The sequence below is a fragment of the Ramularia collo-cygni genome (genome assembly GCF_900074925.1).
Source record: "Ramularia collo-cygni strain URUG2 genome assembly, contig: RCC_scaffold06, whole genome shotgun sequence".
NCBI classification, from domain to species: Eukaryota; Fungi; Ascomycota; class Dothideomycetes; order Mycosphaerellales; family Mycosphaerellaceae; genus Ramularia; species Ramularia collo-cygni.
Genome location: NW_019716260.1, coordinates 1,020,055 through 1,033,083, shown reverse-complemented (window position 1 = coordinate 1,033,083; position 13,029 = coordinate 1,020,055). Strand labels below are relative to the sequence as shown.

At 53.2% G+C, this 13,029-nt stretch overlaps 4 protein-coding genes; 3 read left to right on the top strand and 1 right to left on the bottom strand.

Moving 5' to 3' along the window:
* Positions 1-2,225: 2,225 nt before the first annotated feature.
* On the top strand, positions 2,226-3,383 carry RCC_04760 (uncharacterized protein; the record flags this gene model as incomplete). Its single annotated transcript, XM_023770037.1, has 1 exon — positions 2,226-3,383. One exon carries the CDS (start codon positions 2,226-2,228, stop codon positions 3,381-3,383), a length of 1,158 nt encoding a protein of 385 aa, XP_023625805.1.
* A 1,086-nt stretch (positions 3,384-4,469) lies between these two features.
* Positions 4,470-7,123, top strand: RCC_04759 (related to choline kinase; the record flags this gene model as incomplete). XM_023770036.1 has 3 exons in its annotated part: positions 4,470-4,575; positions 4,774-5,744; positions 5,819-7,123. 3 exons carry the CDS (start codon positions 4,470-4,472, stop codon positions 7,121-7,123), a joined length of 2,382 nt encoding a protein of 793 aa, XP_023625804.1.
* A 634-nt stretch (positions 7,124-7,757) lies between these two features.
* On the bottom strand, positions 7,758-9,926 carry RCC_04758 (related to ATP-dependent RNA helicase drs1; the record flags this gene model as incomplete). Its single annotated transcript, XM_023770035.1, has 1 exon — positions 7,758-9,926. The coding sequence occupies one exon, from the start codon at positions 9,924-9,926 to the stop codon at positions 7,758-7,760; it is 2,169 nt and encodes a 722-aa protein (XP_023625803.1).
* A 434-nt stretch (positions 9,927-10,360) lies between these two features.
* Positions 10,361-13,024, top strand: RCC_04757 (uncharacterized protein; the record flags this gene model as incomplete). The annotated part of the gene is made up of 1 exon (XM_023770034.1): positions 10,361-13,024. The coding sequence occupies one exon, from the start codon at positions 10,361-10,363 to the stop codon at positions 13,022-13,024; it is 2,664 nt and encodes an 887-aa protein (XP_023625802.1).
* Positions 13,025-13,029: the final 5 nt, after the last annotated feature.

Sequence of the window (13,029 nt, the reverse complement as noted above, 5' to 3'; positions counted from 1 at the left end):
GGAATGCCATCCATTCTACCTGACTGGATGTACAGCATTCCTCTTGTGGAGTCGTTACTTTCAATCAGGCGCGGGAAACCTGTGCCTGGCGATCCGGAGATCGGGAGGTATCCACTTGAGAACATCTCGCTCTATCGTCCGTAATGGTGCATGTTACACAAATCGCGTCCAATCAGCACCCGAAAGGCCGTATGCGCTTGTTGAAACGACGTTGGCGAGTGAGGCTCGGAAGCACAGCATTTGAAGATCAGGAACACGCAAGGCTAGCGCTCGAGAGGACCAAAGCTACGTCTTGGGTGAATCTGTGGGGCTTCGATCATGAAGCATTTCGGAAGCTGCCTCGGGAAGCTGCATCGAACAGCAGGATACCTGCATCGATCACCGCGGACAGCCGCGTTGCGAACGATCATGCCACGCTGWAATGATCCCAGCAGCGCAGGTCACTCCGGACAGCATGTCATGAAATCGCTCGAAACTTCCTCGAGTCGACCCAAATGGTATATGATTTATACGGCCATTGATCGCTGAATGATACAGCATCAACAATGCACATGTTTGAGTGGAGCACCCGCTAACACTTGCAAGTGTCTGCTAATTTTCCGAATTTACAGCGCTACTCCCTGTCACGCATATGCTGTATAACTCACAGGCACTATACAACTCCAACAACCCGGTGTGGTTGTGGCGACAGACTTTCACAACCAACAACTAGCGCAAATGCCTCCACGAATTCGGCTCCAGACTCTAGTTGTGGGTCCAAGATTGACAACCTTTACAATTCAACAAGCGCGTGGTTGGCGCTCTGTGGCAGATCCAATCCAGGACCTGCGTCTGTACGCCACGACCCACCAGGCCCGAGAGTCCCCCAAGCGGAGAGTAGGGCTTCGAGTTATGCCTGGCATGCTTCCCGTTCTGCTGCGCAACGATGCAAGATGCGGCCGCGCTGCATATCGTATGGACGAGGACTACACTCTGCTGTGAAGGATCCAATCGCTGCTTGAACGCTCTATGAAACAAGTCCGTGCACATACCATAACAGCGGGGGCAGCACACCGCCTCAGTACGCAACAATGATCAGCCAGCAGGACATCGTTCACTGCAGTTGAGCAATTGTCGGATTGTGTCCCCTGTCAAACGTCAGGTGGTCTCGATACGGCCCTATGCGCCACCGATTGAAGGATGTACCTGCTGGAAGAAGGCCCAAATGGTAATGTCGGTACTGTCACATTCCTCAGGGAGGCGTTCCACCTCCAGTACAGTAGTACCCTGAGGTGACGGGCCGTAATGGTTGAGCTTGTACAAGATACTTGCCTGCAAGGCGAGCGGGTACGGTTCATGAGAAGTCGAGCTGCACGAGTACTTATTCTCAGCAAGGCCCCCTCCCTTCGTTGGCAATTATCATCCCATTCCAGCCCACTCATACACACTCTTGTAAAGTCTCGCTCACTAAGAAGTCGAGGCACCCCTTGCAGACCACAACAATCCAACTCAACCTTTGGAGTCTAGTCCCCGTTCGACGTTGGGCATTGTCGTACCTGGCATTCACCTTGATGAGGCCGGCCAGTGAGCTCTCCTCGCGGACCACCCACCAAAAGTCTCGCCCGAAGTCGAGGCTACACAAGCACCTACGTTCAGCCGGTGCAGCTTGTTTCACCTCGGTCAGTCCTCGAGCCTCTTGAATATCGCCCGCTATACCTCATGTCACGATGAAAAGCCACATACATCTCCATTCTAATAAACCTGCGACAACCTGACCTTCCCCTTTGTTGAAATCGTCATCTGCATCATCCGTCCACCCGACCAAGTGTGTTGCTGCCCACAGAATGCAATTGTCCACGTTTGAACGTTTGCTAACGTGATCGCCAGTCTCAAAGAAGATGTCCGTTGGCCCAACGCCAGCACGCGCTCGGGGTATGCCAGTCCCTGGAATTGACACCCAGGGCGCCTTTGGCAGCCACCAGTCGTCTCCGCATGGTCTCCCAACTGCATGGCCAATGACACCGCCTCAGTCTGTAATTGAATTGAGGAGGCCCTCATTAGCATACTCTTCTGTGTCTGATGCCTCCACGTCTGGACCATCATCGATTTGCGACTACTCGCAGCCGGCTACACCTGTACACTCCATRCATTCCAGCGATCATTTCGCCCACAACAGCTGGAACCAGGACGCGACTATGAGTGCCAACATGAGTGAGCAATGCTCTTTGGGCCAGCCGTCCCAAAGCATGTACAACGCAGCTCCTTTTCATGCCATGTCAGGAGTTGAGTTGACCGGCTTCTCGCCTACTCGACACCGGCTTGGCGATACGTTTAGTTCTCACAACCAGTCACCCATGCGTGACGCCTGGTCTCATGCTGGTCAGCCAGGACTCAACCTAGGCGCTGAAATAAAGAGCGAACTATTCCAGACCAAACATGATGATGCCTCGTCGATGTACGCCAACCCGGCATCCTCTGTCCAAAATCCCTCTCTGGAGCCGTCCTTGTTCCAGGAGTTCAACAACTTGACGTCAATGTTCCCTCCTGCCCAGGTTGTCATCCCATCCCAAGTGAATCCTCAAGAGGACTATCACATGGAGCAATTCAACGACTACGATACAAACGAGCGTGTTGTTGAAGAGTTCTCTCGGAGCTTTGACTCTTCAACGACAGGCTATAGTGGATGGGAGACCGTGGGCCCTCAGAGCCCCGACGCCGCATATTACGTTCCTTCAGAAGATGAAGACTACCTCATGGTCAAGGACGAATTTGAAGGATCTCCCGGATCTTTTCAATACCGCAGTCCACAGCGCGTCAATCGACGAGCCACAAGGAAGAGTCGGAAGACACTCGGTCCCTCTCACGTGCTGGCTGAGCATGATCGCCATGGTATCCTCGTTAGCTACGAGGGCACACCATGGAAGTACGATTCTGCGGGAAATGCCATCGCCAAACACACTGACGGCGCCAAGCCTCATTTGAGATGCAATTGGGTGGAAAAAGATGGGTCCAAATGCTCTGCCAAGTTCGTTCGCTCAGAACACCTCAAGCGTCACATGACGAAGCACTCCAAGGAGAAGCCATACCCCTGCCCATTAAACGGCTGCGAAAAGGCTATCAAGCGTCCAGATAACGCTGGTGATCACTTCCGGACTCACCTGAAGCCAGCAGCCAAGGGGAAACGGAACAAGGAGTGCACGCTTGAACAGCTGGCTGCTGCCATGCACGCGGATCCCTTGTGGGACGAGAAGAAGACGACGAAGATGCTGAACAATCTCTTCAAATGGTTTCATGAATTCACGCAGCAAGGAGAGGAGAAGAAGCGCCTTCAGACTTTCGATGAAGAGGCCAAAGCACAGGCAAAGCGCATGCAGCAATCTCGCCACATGCATTTCAAGTTGTGATTGGCGGTGCCGTATACGACAACAACAACAACAACAACAACAACGACACAGGATGACGACTACGAAAATTGGTAATGAGGGTGGGGCGGCTATGCGTGTTTGGAGGTAATCTCGTTCCGGTGGTATACCCCATGGGCAGGCACATTTGTTGGGTTACCAAAAGAATTGGCGTTTGTGGTTGGATCGACGTTGCAGTGACAACAGACTCTGTCAGAAAAGGTTTCCGGGCGGCTGGTTCTGATGCATTTCCCTATCGTATGTAACTCTATGTAGCATTGGCAGCAGGGTGGAGACGCTTTGTCGGCGTGAGTGAATATATTATCTTGTACATGACAACTGAGTCTGGAGTGGATTGATTTGTCAATTGTCACGTTTGTTTAATCCTCAAGGTTCTTTCGAGGATAGTAGGACGCAAGCTTCTCCTTGAACTACAAAGGATTATAGCGTCTGTTGCATGATTTTCTGGGTCAGGAAGTGATAGTGATACAAGGTGATATAATGTAGGTAGTTCCAGTGGCGACTTGCAGACTTGCGAGTGGGGCGAGCGGAGATGTCCAAACCTGTTTTCTCAACTTCAATGTGTCGACACGTGACGATCTTTCATGATTTCCATCGCCGCTTGTGAGGTGAATTGACAGCAGAAAGACAAGATACAAATCACAAGCAGAAGATAGGTAGGAAGCCGTCGAAAAGATGCTTCGGCCATGATACCTCTAGGCCGCTTGTAGAAAGGTGTAGCCAGAGGCCAGACCACCCGTCAAAACAGGGTTCGATATCGCACGTGCCTCGACCATCATTCCTCGTGGGCTCTCGCAAAGAAGTCCCCGGTGGTGTTTGTCCAACGTTTTACCAAACCTCGCTGTTGCCTCAACAAAGGCCAATCCGTGACCGAACGTACCTACACCCAGAAGAAGAATCTGCATCTTTCAGGCGACAACAACTGCCATCTCATCCCACAACTTTCACCACTCTGGCTAGCACGTCGACCTTTCAGCACGGCCAAGTGACCTACTTTAGGTAGTGCACCTCTCCGAGACATCGACTCTTTCCACTCGCAACCACACAGGCCTCTCATATACCACCCTGATGTCGCCATCCAAGGTGACATCGTCGGACACGTCCGGAATCATGAAGCAGCCTGCATCGCCCAGCTCGTTTCTTGGCATGAACAACCAGACGGCATCGCCTAAATGTACGTCAATCCATTTCCGATGATGCGAATCCACATCGACAACACTCTTGCAACCTTCACCTCCTCGCCGGCATGCCACGCCACCTTGATTTTCCGTCGTTCCGTGCATGGCCGTGACAAAGTTCACACTTCCTCCGACCTGAAACCTGTCCACCTTTTCAAACATAGACGCTCGTGCTGACAATGTTTCTCCTACAGCCGTCACAATTGCGCCACATGCAGAGACCATCTCGCCGCTTCTTCTTGGCAGACGCAAGAGTGTGGAGGAGCTGAACCTCACAAATGGCGAACTCAAGAAACCGCAGGTGAAGAATGCGAGAGATCGGAAGCTCTCTAGGAGATCCACTCTCACCAGCCCATCTCTGAGACCTATGCCAGCGTCCATGGATGGAGCGTACCAATCTCACGATGCTGACACGACCGAAGGTGACGAATTTGAGTCGCTTGTTGAGCAGGTTTCCAACTGGATCAAAGAGAAGAGGGCCAAGCGACACATGCGCAAAACTGGCCACCATTCACTCCATCTCCATCGCCATCGTGATAATGACAGTGAGCCAACGAGCCCAAAATCAAAGTCTCTTGATGATGCAGCGGAACCCAAGCAGAGGCGTGGCTCCAACGCATCGGACGAATCTGTTGACCTGGAGAATCTGGAGCGCATCGTCAAGCACACTCTCAGCTTGAGGCGTTCTTCCACTCGCAAGACACCCAGCTTGAAGCATAGGGGATCCGTCCGCAAACTGCTTAGAAAGCAGTCCAGCGCATCTGATACCGAATATCTCGATGGTGACGTGCTGGTTCCTTCATGTGATGCTATTCTTGACAACTCAAAGACATTGGCCTACACTGGAGGAGCGTCTGATATATCAGATGAATCGGATACGGAGGACCTTAAACGGACCCGCTCCTATCGTGACGGTGATGCATGGTCTCGCTTCAAGTTCGAAATCGTGCGCTTGTCCCACACACTTCGCCTCAAAGGTTGGCGAAAGGTGCCCATGGAGATGTCTGGGTCGATCGAAGTTCAACGCTTGAGTGGTGCATTGACGAATGCTGTGTACGTTGTGTCGCCTCCCGCGCACTTGCCACTCGAGAAGAAGGACAACGCAGGCAATGTCTCGTACAGCAAGCCGCCTCCAAAGCTGTTGCTTCGTATCTACGGCCCTCAGGTAAGTAATACCGAGACGTCGACTGCGATGTTTCTCGAAAAAGGGAGCTGTCCTGACATTCAATGTTCCTCCAGGTTGAGCATTTGATCGATCGAGAGTCGGAACTTGCCATCCTCCAACGTCTTGCTCGCAAGCGCATCGGACCTCGTTTACTCGGAACATTTGCCAATGGACGATTCGAGGAGTTCTTCCATGCAGAGACACTGACCCCAGAAGACCTCAGAGATCCAAGCACAAGCCGACAGATCGCTAAGAGGATGCGGGAGCTGCACGATGGGATCGAACTTCTTGATCAGGAGCGCAACGATGGCGCATTCGTCTGGCGCAACTGGGACAAGTGGCTTCAGCGCGTCGAACAGATTGTCACCTGGATGGATGCACAGGTCGCAACATTGCAACCGGGTGTCAAACCGACAGGGTCCAAAGCATGGATGCGGCGCGGTCTCATCTGTGGCGTGCCTTGGGAAACTTTCAAATCGGTCGTCGAACAGTACCGGAACTGGCTCAAGGCGCAATGTGGTGGCTCCAAGGAGCTTCGCGAGCAGCTGGTCTTCGCTCACAATGACACCCAGTACGGGAACATTCTCAGGCTGGTACCTGCAGGCGAGTCACCTTTGCTGCTGCCCGCCAACACGCACAAGCAGCTTGTGGTGATTGATTTTGAATACGCTAGCGCCAACACGCCAGGCCTGGAATTTGCAAACCACTTTACCGAGTGGTGCTACAWCTACCACGACAAGCGCAAGCCGTATGCGTTCAATGCGAACCGCTACCCCACGCCAGAGGAGCAAGAACGCTTCATCAGGGCATATGTCAGGCATCGGTCACAGTTCAACGCAGCTGACAACACACCACGAATGACACCAACCGTACCTGGTGCGGTACCATCGGACCTGAGCAGAACGGCAGCCGGACGATCCACAACTAGCATTTCGGATTTCATGCTCGACGCTCGAGCTCCTCAGACGCCAACATTCACGAGCCAAGAAGTGGCTGCTAAAGCAGCGGAAGACGCCGAAGTCAAGCATCTAATGCATGAGACCAGGATCTGGAGACTCGCCAACACAGCTCAATGGATTGCATGGGGTATCGTTCAGGCCAAAGTTCCGGGAATGCCAGAGTTTGACCCCGACTCGCCCATGTCCACAACGCCACTAACAGAGGCATCTGGCGACGTTGCACACGATGCATTTCAACAGAGTGGGCTGGCCGACCAGGAGACCGACGAGACCGCGGAGCAGGATGAGGAGTTTGATTATCTGGGTTATGCCCAGCATCGAGCCATGTTCTTTTGGGGCGATGCTTTGCAGCTTGGGTTGGTGAAGGCGGAGGATCTACCAGAGGATACCAGGGCTAAAGTCAAGAGTGTGGTATATTGAACAGCCCGAGTATCTGGGAGGTGGACCGGATATGGCATGGCATGGCAATCCGAATTTAGCATTCCGGTGATCTGATATCCATGTAGATTCATAGGAACCGTATTTCATCAAGAACCATTACAGCGTAATGAGGTGTAACGGGCGATGTCTGCGAAAAGATCATAGTGACAGCTCCAAGGCATCGGTCGTCGCATTGGGATTGTCGCAGTGGCAGTCGCAGGTATCGCATTGCCTGGTAGTGATGGCATCCAAGTGAGGCCGTTCATACACATCTAAGCCGTCAACATGCCCGTAAGAATAAAGTAGTTCAACATCAAAAGTTTGTTTGAAGTTGAATTCACACTGTACGGGTTTTTGAAATTGATGGGGAAGAATTGAAGCAAAACATGGAAGTTTCGGTGATCATGAAAGCCAAAGGTTTCGTGCATTACCGAGGTGCGTGAAATGAATCCCTACCCTCACACAAATGGCTCAACTGATTACCTCCGGTGATATAGTGCTTCGCTTATTAGACTAATTCGAATGTGCTGTAGGAGGAAGTGGACCCACCGCCGCTCCACGCATGCATTTGTTGCCAGGCGAGCGAGAGGGAGCTCCGGGCGAATTCTTATAATCGTCGGTTGGCGGAGAGCTACTACTTTCTCGGCTTGCCCTTTGGCTTGGGTTTCCCACCGGCCTTCTCCATGCCCTTTTTCGTCGCACTTTTGCTCTTCTTCCACTCCATACCTGCTTGGCGATCGTCTCTATCCTCCAACTTCTTCTTCTCCTTGTTACTCAACTTGCCCTTCTTTGGCTTTGGCTTCTCCTGCGCAGCCGGACCGTTCAACACCGCTCTCCCCTTATCCCGGCTCGCCTCCTTATCCTTTTCGCTCTCAAACCATGTCTTTCTCGGCCTTGCCTTGATCTCATCAGCATACTTGACGATGTTGTCGGCCTTTGTGAGATCCCTATCCACTTGCTGCAGGACCTTCTCCTCCTTTTCCTCGCGAAGTACATCCTCTACATCTTCTGCCAAGCTCTCGACTTTTTTGTGCCACTCATCCACGTCTGAAGGATCAACCGTTCTTTGGCGAATCTGAGCACCCTGAGCTTTACCAGACTTGACAGCTGCTTTGACGACCTTACGATCTGGCTCGGCTGCAAGAGTACACGACCGTCCAGTTCGTCCAGCACGAGCCGTACGACCGACACGATGAAGGTAGATTTCGTGACTCTGTGGTGCCTCGTAGTTGATGACTGTCTCGATTCCCTTGATATCTAGACCACGAGAAGCGAGATCCGTTGCGAGTAGGTAAGAAGCCTTGCCAGTCCGGAACGCCTCAACGGCGCTGATACGTTGCTCTTGAGACATGGATCCGTGCATTTCAGCTGCATTGAGTCCACATAGCGCAAAGATGACGCGTACGCGATGGGCCTCCTTCTTCTGTCGGAAGAAGATGATGACGCGATCCGTGTAGACCGATTTGCAAAGGTACATGAGGTACGCGAGACGCTTTGCTTCTCGACCCGGTCGTAGACGAACAAACTCCTRAACCAGTCCGGATACGGTCTGCTTTTGTGCATCGACCATGAGACGAACGGGACGTTGTAGACCAACACGAATGAGATCGTCGACCTTCGAGGTCATGGTAGCGGAGAAAAGCATGGTTTGTCGAGATTTAGGAATCTTGTTGAGGATCTCGTTCAATTCGTCCGCGAAMCCCTCCTCAAGCATACGATCTGCTTCGTCGAGGAYTAAGATCTCAACGGTGGAAACTGTGAAAGACGCAGAGTTGCGCTCAAGATCGATGAAACGACCTGGAGTCGCAATGACAATGTCGGGACGAAGTTTCAGCTGCTTCTCCTGTTCACGGGAGTTGAGTCCTCCAATGGCCTGGCCGAATGTAATGTCGGTGAATTTGGCAAGCTTCGTAGCCACTGMAAAACATTGGAGTGCCAACTCGCGCGTTGGCATAAGAATCACCACTCGAGTGGTGGGAGTGCGTTTTGGGCGGAATAAGAGGCGCTCCAGCATGGGGATGAGGAAAGCCGCTGTTTTACCAGATCCGGTGACAGCTCCTCCTACCAAGTCTTTCCCCTCCAAAGCCACAGGAATGGTCTTTGCTTGAATCGGGGTAGGTGTATTAAATCCCACGGCCGCAAGACCTTTGAGGATCGGACGGGAAAGGTTCATGGCGTGGAAAGCGGTTGCCGCTGGGGCAGAGCTTTTCGAGTCGGCGACGAAGAACGCATTGCGCTTCTCGGCCTCTACCTTGTCCTCGCTATCCTCTGACCTGTCATCATCTGCAACCATATCGTCCGGATGAGGTACCTGGACCTTAACTTCGTCGTCATCGTCGCCATCATGGTCCGCCCCATCCTTGGCCTGGATATCAATTGCCGTGACGAATTCCTCCTCGCTGCCATCGTCTTCACCATAGTCTGCAGCCATGCCCTCATCTTCTCCGTCATCCTCAGATTCTGATTCGCTCTCCGACACGACCTCTTTTTGCTGTTTAGACTTCCTCCGCGCAACAATAGCTTCGATGCTCCCTGGTTGGGATTCCAACGCTCCACCATTCAACGCCCAATTGTCCAAGTCTTCCAGCGCAGCAGCACCGCCCTCCCTTTCAAACTCGAACTCTGAATCTAGATCCTCGTCTTTATCCTCGCGCTGCTTTTTCACTGCGCTTTGGTCCTTCCCTTCACGCTTTCGTTTCTTCCCTTGTGGAGCAGCCACTTTGGCTGTGGCCTCCTCCTCTTCGAACTCCTCGTCCGACACATCTGCGTCTGAAAGTGTGGTGATTAGGTCGTCGACAGCCATGTTGGTAACAAATGGCCAAGAGTCGATGTTGTGCTGCGAGATCAGCAGCTCAAAAAGTTGCTTGCCGGGGGAGAAAAAAGTTCTGGCTGACTAATCTGCTTCAATAAATGAGATTGAGTTCTATGACCAGCTCCACCGAGCGTCAACTTGCTCAGCTCGGAAGACAGGTCCCCGCAGTGACACGAGCCAAAAGCGTCGAGAGTCTGATCAAATCAATTGTTCAGGACCTTTTTCCTTACACAAAAATGCACCTGCTCGATACATCACAGCATACCTAGTTCTTCCAGTTCGGCGTGCGGTCCGAACGGGCCGAGCCTTTCTCGCCGACGTGGATGCATGGACGCTGATCATGATCTTCCCCCGCGACATTCAGACATCACCAGCATCCAAGGGTATAATTCCATCTACAGACACTACGCGCCCACACGATCACGATGGCCACCGCGGCTGTGGCCCGCCCAAGTAATGCGATCTCTGCTGGCTCCAATACGATGCGTACCCGTCGCGACGCTCCTCGACTCTCCATCAAGCGCGGACTGGACACCAACGGCGATGGCGGACCCGCGAGAAAGAAGCGCTTCGTCGAGCCATATGTACGCACACGCCAACACTATCTCAAAAAGTTTGCGAGAAAACCGGTATCTATGGTGGTGCACCTGCACCAGTCGCACTTTAAAATCGAAGGACAGGAGGGTTCCTTTCCCAACGACTCGCCAATGCGCGTCTTCCTCGAACATTTGCGCCGGGAAACCGTACCGCATGAGATGATGGACGTATTGCTGGGGAGTCACACGCCCTTCTACGATGGATGTCTCATTGTTGAGGTGCACAACCACCGCAACCCCAACGGCAAAAACCGCGCCCGTCGTCAGGACACTGCCGGCGACAATGCCACTAACTCGATGCACAAGTACACCAACTACATCACCCCCTCACCACTGGCACCGTATCCCAAAAAGGCTGCTGAGCAACATGATTCCGCGGAACCTGAAGATGCCGATACATCCAACAATGACAGACAACGGAATACCGAACAGGGCGGCCCTAAAATCGCGACTCTCGTTCTGCAGCCCACCGATTTGTCGCGCCATGCGGAAATGCTCATCCTTGCCAGCACGCCGGCTTCCGCAATGAAGGTAAACAGGAGAAGTGCCGACACACCTACCAATGCGCAGCCACCAACGCCGCACTTGTCCGTCCCGGCGACTCCGCTTATTGCTGCGGGTCGCGGATCCCCGGGCCAGGAGGGAAAGATGTGTCTGGAGGCTGAGGATCTGTATCAATTTCAAGCTGAAGTTCTGCTTTCGACGGAACCGCCGCTTCTGTTGGAGACTGGCTACACTGGCCATGAAGCTCTGGACGCACTCGCGCACCCTCTGCACAGCGCCTTGCCGCCATCGCCCAAGACTCGTAAGAGAACCACTGCTGAACTGGCCGCAGATGATGCCCAAGCAGCAGAGGCCGAGAGGAGGATGCTCATTATGGACGAGCGCATTAAACCATCTGCACGCTCCGGTGCTGGCGTTAATTCTGGCGACAATGGAGCTGCGGCCGCATCGCTTGGATTTACTCGCTTCAAGACTATCGCGATGGTTCGTGAGAAGCAAGAGGAGATCGAGCGGCACAAGAAGGAAGAGGAGGCGCAGGCAGCAGTCCAGCGAAGACAACAAGAGGAAGCTAGCCAGGCATCACAACGAGCGGAGGCTGCGAGAAATGAGCAACAGAGGAAGATTATGACACAGCGCGCGCTTCACGCACGAGAGCAAGCGCGAAATCACCAACAACAGGCCCAGGCACAGATTCTAGCTCAACAGCAGAACCACGGCCACCCTGGCTCTAACGGCATGATGATCAATCCAAACTTCCAACAAACTCAGATGATGGCTCAGGCGAGTCCAGCGCCGAGAAATCATACTCCCATGCAGTCCTCTCCAATGGTCCAGCACAACGGTGTACCATTAGCACGCACTTCAAGCCAACAGGCAGGAAGCCCGCCGAGACCAACATCCGCGGTGCCAAATGCAAACCTGATGGCCCAACAGCTCAGTCAACAGCAGCACGGCAGTCGAATCGCTACACCAAATGTGCAGCATGGCACCCCGAACATGGGAAATGTATTGCCCGGCAGGCAGATGTCGCAAACACCACGTATGCCGCATGGCAGCCCCGCACCGGGCACCCCAGCTGCTGCTCCCAATATGCAGATGCAAACTCCTGGACAGACTGGCATGACGCCGGAACAAATGGCCATGTTTCAGCAAGCTCAGCGCCAAATGGCAATGCAAGGTCAAGCTGGCTCTCCAGCCCAGGTCGCCAACATGACCCCTGAGCAGATACAGAACATTCGACAGCAGCATCATCAGCGAGCACAAGCAATGCAGATGCAGGCTGCCCAACAACAACATCCCCACGATCCAAGATTTGCGGCTGCGGTAGCTCAGCGGCAGGCCATGATGCTACAGCAATCACAGAATCAAGCCTTGAGGCAGCGCATGCTAGCTCAGCAGAATGGAATGGGTCAAGGCCAGCAGCACCCTAATATGGGGCAGGGAGGATCTCCACAGGTCGGACGGCCCAACATGAGTGCTCACGGTCATCCCCAAGCCCAGCACGGCGGTGACATGAACGGAAACGCCGGGCAGCATCAGCAGCAGCAACAGCCGCAGCTCACGCACGAGCAACAGCTTGCTCGTAATCAAGCGATCCGCGTTGCTCAAGCTCAGGTCGCACAGCTCGGCCAACAATACAACGGCATCCACAACATACCACAGAACATTGCACAGAGTCTTCCCCCAATTTCGCAGATGATGCTGCGCCAACAGCAACACCGCCAGCAAGCGCAGCGCACACAAGCCATGGCAATCAAAGCCCAGCAARCACAAAATGGTGGCCAGCAGGTGGCGGGAAACTCTGCTGCAAACCCAGAATATATGGCGTCGCTTCGAGAGAATCAACAACTACTAGCTATGCATCAGTCTCAGGGTGGAATTRGCATGGGAGGGCAGTTTGGCAGAGGACAGCAGGGTGGCAATGATCATCTAAGCCAACAAATGCTGGCGATGCAACAGACATTACAGAGGAACCAGAACATGCAGTAATGTAC